Source organism: Sprattus sprattus (assembly GCF_963457725.1).
Source record: "Sprattus sprattus genome assembly, chromosome: 17".
NCBI classification, from domain to species: Eukaryota; Metazoa; Chordata; class Actinopteri; order Clupeiformes; family Clupeidae; genus Sprattus; species Sprattus sprattus.
This window is the reverse complement of record NC_137915.1, coordinates 4,132,398-4,140,674: the sequence shown is the minus strand read 5'-3', so window position 1 is coordinate 4,140,674 and position 8,277 is coordinate 4,132,398. Positions and strand designations below refer to the sequence as shown.

Here is an 8,277-nt window from a genome sequence, read left to right as displayed (position 1 = left end):
CGTAGCTTGATTGTTTTCTCCTTTGAACGTCGCTTTGGATAAAAGTGTCAGCTAAGTGACCATGTTTGTGTGTGTGTGTGTGTCTGCTACATGACCAAATGTAATGTACCGGTAGTGTAACTCTCTGACCTAATGGTGACTGTTCATGAGCGACTGAAGAAAGGCAGAAGAACGTGGAGAGTTTGTGTGTGTGTGTCGGTGTGTGTTTGTGTGTGTGTTGAGAACAACCCAAGATTCATACACTTAGAGGTGTCAAGATATTAAATATATTTATTAGAACAAGAACATACATTTTTTTACATCAAACCTCAGATTCATGGTGTCAGTCTGAGCAAGTTAGAACAGGATTTTACGACACAATGATTTGAAATCAAAACAAACTATCGTTAGTAGAAAAATCTATTGAACACTTAGATCTGTAAGATATTTAACACTTTAATCTGTAGGATACTTAACACTTGTTGATGTGAATGTGTGTGTGTGTGTTTATGTGTAAGTGTGTGTTGGACAGTGTAAACTGATAGAATCTAATGAGAATCTAATCAGCTATATGCTCTTACTGAGACACACACAGTGCATATCCAGGGGTGTGAGTTACAGAATCAGATGATACAAAATAATATAGGCACTCAGTTCATATCAACAGGAAAAGGGCAATAAGTGGTTCTATCAGCCCCCCATTGCCCATTTATGCTCCAAAGATGGTCCAGGGAGGGAAAACCAGACCGGATTTGACCTCCACATCACAGCTGCCCTTTATGTCCCTGAAGGTGTCACAGTCAAAATCTGCCATCAGCTTCCTGGAACCGGCTCGGTAGGGCGTGAATGGGACCCGAAAACGCACGCGCTGATCAGCCTTTATCATAGGAATTCTACAAACGCACAAATACAAACATTGTAATGTCCAATCAATAGGTAGTATTTCACTGGGAAGGATATATGACTCAAATGAAATGTCAAAAGCTGCTCAAACACTGTGCTTTCCTGAAGACAAACTGTACTCCATCTCACACACACACACACACAGCCACTTTGAAGAGTTTATGTTGTTTTTAACAGCTCGCAAAAGAGTACAGTCTTAGAGAGCAATGAGAGGTAAAATATGCCATCAGGGAACATTCACTCTGTCAGTTGAAATGCAAGAGCCATTTTCAAATGGGATAAGTTCCCCAAAGGACCCTTCTTTCTCCACTGTCTGTCTGTGTCTGTGTGTGTGTCAGTGTGTGTCTGTCTGTCTGTGTGTGTGTGTGTGTGTGTGTGTGTGTTACCTGGCCACGATGGTATGATTCAACAGCCCACTGCCTGTTAGCGTGAGGACGCCATCCCTGATTGTGCTGGATATGGGGTTTTCAAAGATGACCTCCGCCGTCACCTCTCTAAACTGCTGGCATGTGCTGGGCGCCTAAGAACAAGCAAACTTCATGAGATCAATACTTTCACCATTGCAATACAAGAGATTCAGGGTCAATAAGTTCCCAAATCTCTCTCTAGGTCTTTATTGGCAATTGACATGAATAATTAAAACTATCCACAGAATATATAATAGTATACTTTCTAGCAGTATGCTACTCTTAGAACTGGATCCATGATCGTGTCAGTATAAGTGTGCTGGTGCCTCATTCAGTTAGCCTCTGAATTCTACCTACAACATTACTGATGGTTCCTGAAGATCAACGGTGTGTGTGTGTATATATATATACAGTATCTGTATGAAGTTCTGAAGTGTCAATTACGTCTAGTGTCTATTACATGTTAATACAATAATATGATGTTGGTTCAAATATGAACTATGCAAACACAACTGTGGACAAACCTTGATGGTGATTGTAGGCCCCTTCAGTACGATGTCCTTCTCAGCTAGGTAGCGATCTCCTGGGTGCTGCTTGTCGTACACCACTGCAGAGATCTTCAGACTGTTGTTGTCCAGCATCTTGGTCCCATATGAGGAGAATGGGATCCGGATGGGAATCTTGAAGTCTGTGTACACACACACACACACACACACACACACACACACACACACACACACACACACAAACACACACACACACACATATATATATAGTTTAATAGATTAGTTTAGATAGATAGTTTAATTAAAGATAATTACACTGACAAGGTGACATTTCTGTCGATGAGACTAAGTAAAATGAGTATCAATTTAAACCCATGCAGAAAGTGTAATTCAGAGTCAGAAATGTAAACACTATGTTTGAAACCTCCCGCCCACCCAAAAAACAAGCCCCTGTCCCTCCAGAGCACCGGTACACCCACCCTGCTTGGGCTGCAGCAGGACCTCCTTCTTCTCCCTGTACACCAGGCTGTCGGGCTGGCCTGTGTACCTCATGGCCTGAGCGTTGATTTCTACACTGAACTCCCGCAAGAGCTCACTGTGGAGGAGCACACTCAGCTCCAGATCCTGTCCAGAGATTGGCTCCTTCTCCTCTGTGATCTCCAGCTTCAGCGCGGGAGGCTTCAGTGGTAGCACAGGGCGGGGCTTGTGTTCGTTTCCTCTCCTCACGGCTTCCTCAAACACCAGACGCTCCTTCTTAGAACCTAAGAGGACGAGCACCAGGATCAGTGCACGGGGCAGGGGAATTTTGCCCACTGCTTGCCGTTTTCACTACAGTGACTCACTATCGCCTCTTGAGGCACAAAGTGGAATTATGAAAGGATAGGCCGCCGTTAGCATGCTAACAGCAATAGATATCTCATCTTCCAGGGCATTTCTGTCTTTGACATCATGTCAAATATGTTATTTCTTTGTATTCTGTGGATATTTTAGTTAATTGTTTAGTTTATACTAAAATGACAACAACACATTAGCACCTTTAAGACTGTCATTCACTTGAGAGAGGGTGGGTAGCTAGAAAAGAGTGTGTGTTTATGGGAAGTTAATGCTCTTGCCTATCTTGTGGTGAGATCTGTGTAAGCAATTGTGTGTGATGGTGAGGTCTGTTTCAGGCAGCGTGTGTGATAGTGAGGTCTGTGTAAGCCAGTGTGTGTGATGGTGAGGTCTGTGTAAGCCAGTGTGTGTGATGGTGAGGTCTGTGTAAGCCATTGTGTGTGTGATGGTGAGGTCTGTTTCAGGCAGTGTGTGTGATAGTGAGGTCTGTGTAAGCCAGTGTGTGTGATGGTGAGGTCTGTGTAAGCCAGTGTGTGTGTGATGGTGAGGTGTGTGTAAGCCATTGTGTGTGATGGTGAGGTCTGTTTCAGGCAGTGTGTGTGATAGTGAGGTCTGTGTAAGCCAGTGTGTGTGATGTTCCCCTCACCCTCTGGGTATTTGTAGCTGGCTGTGATGTCCTCCCGTCTGTTAGCGCCTACAGCTTTAGTGCTGATGTTCTGGCCAATCTGACTGGTTTCAGTTTGGAGCCTGTGCTTTGAGCCGTCTCTCATGAGCATCCAGAAGACTTGATCGGCGTTGACTTCAGCGAAGACGAACGGCACGTCATACTTCAGGTCGGTGTGTCCCTCCAGAACAGCCTTCACAGGGCACGGACCACAGCAGAACACTCCTAAGAGACAAGAGGGATTTCAGTAACTTGTGTGTGTGTGTGTGTGTGTGTGTGTGTGTGTGTGTTTGTGTTTGTGTGTGTGTGTGTGTGTGCGTGTGTGTGTGTGTGTGTTACCTGAACTCTCCTCCTGTGGGGTCGGGTCCAGCACCTGCCAGCCATTGTATGTTGAATCCCCAGAGAGGTCTGGCCGCTTCATCCATCCCTCTACCCACACGTGGAAGTTCCTGAATACACAAACACACACATAAGTAAGTTCATCTGTATCAGGCAATTTAAGGGTTTCCTCCACATAGTGAGTTTGGGGTAATACTAACTGGCACAGATACTGTAAATAACGACTAAGCAAACGTTCATTTGACCCTCTGCACTGACAAACACCAAAATGCTACGGAATGAAAATATAGAACAATTCTGTAAGTCTGCCAACAGTGGTTAAAAGGGACACCAGTCTTATCTAACTGAGCAGCAGTCTTCAGTAGGCCGACCAAGTGTCGAAAAGGGGCTAACAGGAGACTCCCTAAACGCCTACATATACTATACACATTAACATTAATTTCTAATAAGACACTCACCACACACTGTCAGGACTCTCCTTAGGCCTCCCCTCGTCTGTGTAGTACTTATCAATGGTCAGGTTTTTATTAGTGTCGTGGGCAGATTGGAAGTTGCTGACTACACGGCATGGGATTCCCAGACACCTCAAAACTGACACACACACAGAAACACAGTGAGACCTCGATATCTTTACTGTTGACTGTCTAGCCAAGCAGTATGAAATAGCCTTAATAATAGCCTGACTGATCTATGATTGAAGAGACTGCTCTCATCTTGTGATGTACAGAAGTTTTACATCAGGAAGAACAGTAATCAGAAATCTCCAGACCATTACAGCATCAGTGGTACCATAGACATGAAATTGTGAAAGGTATTTATTCTCTAAATTGAACGGACATTGAGCACAAAGAATGTGGATTCATTACTGATAAATGCTGTTTATGATTTATGAGTATATGATAATAAACTCGAACTTGAAATTAGACAATAGACATAAATGTTGCCAACCGTTCCGATTCTCACCTGCGCACATGACCCCAGCGAACACCCAGCACTGTCCGTACTTCACGGGCGAGCAATGGCTCTTGTACCAGCGCCGAAGGATGTCCACGCTGCTGCTCCACTTGGTGGGGGCCACACCTCCCGAGTACGGTGTTTGCCAGCGACCCGCCAGGACACCACGGTCATCATTAGCGTTGATCTGTTGCGAATAAATCAAGTCAAGTAAATCAACTTTGGTTGTCTAGGAATTTTACAAACAACAGGAGTTGTACCAAAGTGCTTTCCGGTCAAATTAAATAGATTAATCAAATTAAACAGGAATTAAAAGAAATAAGGAAACAATTACCACACAGACGTTTTTACAAATACAATACAACAATGTCCAAAACTCACAAAGAGAGAGAGAGAGAGAGGGTGAGAGAGAGGGAGAGAAACAACGGTGCATACCATAGCACTGACCACCCTCCCTACATAGATGGGGTTGCAGCGGGCAGAGAAATCCTCAGCAGGGTCCCTCAAACACTTGGGGTTCATGTCCAGCAGCTTCATGCAGATGTCCACCATATCCTCCTCAAACTGAAAGAGCAGCAAAGACAGCATCCACAAACACATGAACCTACACATCCCACTGGCTAGTTCTCAAAGAATCATAAAACACACATGTGCTGTTAGCGCACCTGTCCAAAGTTCCAGGCAAGGGGGCCGATTCGGTCAGCAGATCCTGTGTAGATGATGCCATCCTCAGCCATCACATACTCCTGCCTCTCAGCTTCCTCTGGGAGATGCACCCAGTCCTCTGTATCCATCAACACACACACACACACACACACACACACACACACACACACATCCATAAAAACAGAGAGCACAAACATATACAGACAAGGCCGGTAAGTTTTCAGACCAATGCGACAGGGGAATGCATAAGTGTAACAATTGTCTGTGTGTATAGGCCACCTCACATCAGCATTCATTTGTTTACATATGAGCCTTGCATGTCTGTTTGTGCTTGTGTGTTTCAGGAAGTGCATACCTGTGCACCAGGGGTTAAAGAGGAGCACCATGTTAGCGATGGACTGAGGGGAGGAGTGTAACCCTTCCCTCATATACAGATTGTAAGAGCCCACACTGGCATCAGCCGGGCTGCTTATAGCCAGGGTCATGGAAGATCGGCCACTCTCCTGTACCAGTGCTGTCCATGCTTTCTTTGCACCCGTCGACTTCGGGAAACCAAACACGCAACGCGTGCCCTTTTCCTCTGATGGCTTGGGTCCTGCAGGGAAAGCCAATGTGATGTTACTGCCTGTTCATGACAGAGCATATTCATGATGTGGGTAGGGTTTCAAAATAGAGGATGACTTGGCCTTTAAGATCACACTTTGTCCAGTCATATGCATTGCATTTCTCATCTGTGTGACTTGTATTATGCAATGGCAGTTTGAATGTTGATGCATAAAGACTGATGAAAAACATGAATGAGGAAATTGGCATCGCTATCAACACATACAGATAAAGCTGAATGCACTGTATTCCTTGTGTGACTGATACTAATACTGACCAGAATGATGATACATAAAGAAGAATGATGATACATAAACATACCTGTCTCCGCAGTAAAAAGGAGCGTGTCGGTATCAGGCTGGAACTGCCGATTGGTGTGGAGAGTGATTTTGAAACTCTGGCCACGGCGCACCATCAAACGTTTTACGCTTACGTCATCAGTGCGGTGCTCCTTATTGTTTTCCTTGACGTGGAGCAGAACCTTGCTTATCTCTACCAGAAATCATACCAAAACGTACGTACATTTTACCATTAGTGTTTGCGTCCAGACAACAACGAAAGACAGCGCGCTGCGTTCCTTGATATCTATGGTGAAAAGCATCAATGCTGCTGGACCTGTTTTAGTGCCCTAGACCCGCTGCCACCACCGTTCGAAAGACATTTAAGATCTAGCCAAATGAAAACAACACCAGGTTCCAATGTAGCCTAACATGCAATGGCATGGCAAATTGTGTGCATTCGCGTTACACATTTACGAGTAGGCCTCAACCTAAATTTCAATTCAAACCTGCAAGAATGAACAACTTCTTTAACCTAGACTTCATCTTAAAATACCTTCAGATGTTAATGTTAGGCTAAATAAAGAAGTTACCTTCACATACTTAGCTGTAGTAATAGGCTAACGTTACTGCCCCACTAGTTTCTGTTAATCACGAAGCCTATCATCTCTTAACACTTAAACTTGTATTCAACTCGTTTTTTTTCACTGATTCCTAGACACAACTGGTAGTAATCTGCACATATTTACAGGTATCTTGCAGAGGCACTGACTCTCAACCTATTTGCCCCAAAGGCCTCCTTATGTCCAAGGAATTACTCCCCCACCACCTCTCTCCTTCCCCCAGGAGACGTGATAACTAGCCTGCCTGTCATCATTGTGACTCCATCTGGACTCACTCCAAAGTGCAAAGCTTATTTCATTCGACCTAATAAAAACTTTAAAAAAAATACTTTTTCCGACCTATCATAAGTGGAATCCTTAATTTCCATTTCCCCTTTCCCATACATCCACAGGTAGTAAAAGGCTTGTTGTATAATATTATCTTGTTTGTATTATTTATTTTAGTTTAGCACTTACTGTTATTAAAGTTTTGTAATTGAGGCATTCTGTAATAGGACTAATTTATCAATACTTCCAGGCTTCCATAGAGTTTGAAAGTTGATAGGTGCCACAATTCACAAAATAGGAATACCAAATGTTTTAATGATGATTTAAATTCTAATTTCATTTTAAATAGAAATTAGTTTTGAGTTTACATTTTGGAAAGTTCTCCATACAAATGTTAGTGTATTTCACTTGATAATTAAGGCTCATTGTTTTAAATAGTTTCCCCATCATCTGAATGCCCCCTTGCAGCTCCCTGACGCCCCCCTGATAATAGACATGAATGAATAAGTCTGCCCTGATGGCCCCGGCCCCATGGTGGAGAACCCCTGAAATACAGGACTTACCAAGCGCCATAGTTGATGTTGAGAGTATGAGTATTCTCTTCTCCTAGTGATGTAGTTTAGATAGTCGTCCCAGCAAGTGTGGATCTGCAGGGAGAGAGTGTGTGTGGCTTATTTAAACCCTGTCATACCCTGGATTTCAGTTCCCAGGAATGCCAGAGGGGTTCTTTTCCCGACAAGAGTTCACACCCCATGCGCAGCCCTTCTGAAGAAATTAAACATTTACATTAACACATTATTGTGACATCCTGGTGCATATTCACACTATGTGACTATGAGAGAGAGAGAGAACCCACACAAACTCTCCCTTTTTTATGAATACTTACTCAGTTTTGACTCAGGGTTGGATGAAAGCCAATGAAAGTGTTGACATCCGTGCCGCCGCTCCCGTAACGTGCACTACACGCTGTGCGTAGGGCACCAAGTCCTGAGGGGGCACCAAAAAATAGGCAACTGAAAAATAATCATAGTTATAATAATTATAATGCCGATATTATTTCAGTATAGAAATATAAGGCACCTTTTAGGCATGTACAGTGGTGGCCAAAATTATTAGAACACCTTACAGATCTGAGAATATTGACCTTTTTTTTGTCTCCAAAACATTATTTAATTTTATAATGTAAATGAAACATGCAGATGGTTGTTCTGAGCACAACAAATATCATATGAAGTGATTCCTGCTTTTATCCACTTT

General features: G+C 43.4%; 1 protein-coding gene across 1 annotated transcript; it reads right to left on the bottom strand.

Annotated features, from left to right (window-relative positions):
• Positions 1-688: 688 nt before the first annotated feature.
• Positions 689-7,593, bottom strand: LOC308378233 (protein-glutamine gamma-glutamyltransferase 2-like; the record flags this gene model as incomplete). The annotated part of the gene is made up of 13 exons (XM_080855093.1): positions 689-872; positions 1,269-1,402; positions 1,814-1,977; positions 2,275-2,556; positions 3,273-3,515; positions 3,630-3,739; positions 4,088-4,220; positions 4,593-4,770; positions 5,019-5,147; positions 5,249-5,367; positions 5,605-5,844; positions 6,174-6,344; positions 7,584-7,593. The coding sequence occupies 13 exons, from the start codon at positions 7,591-7,593 to the stop codon at positions 689-691; spliced, it is 2,097 nt and encodes a 698-aa protein (XP_080711219.1).
• Positions 7,594-8,277: the final 684 nt, after the last annotated feature.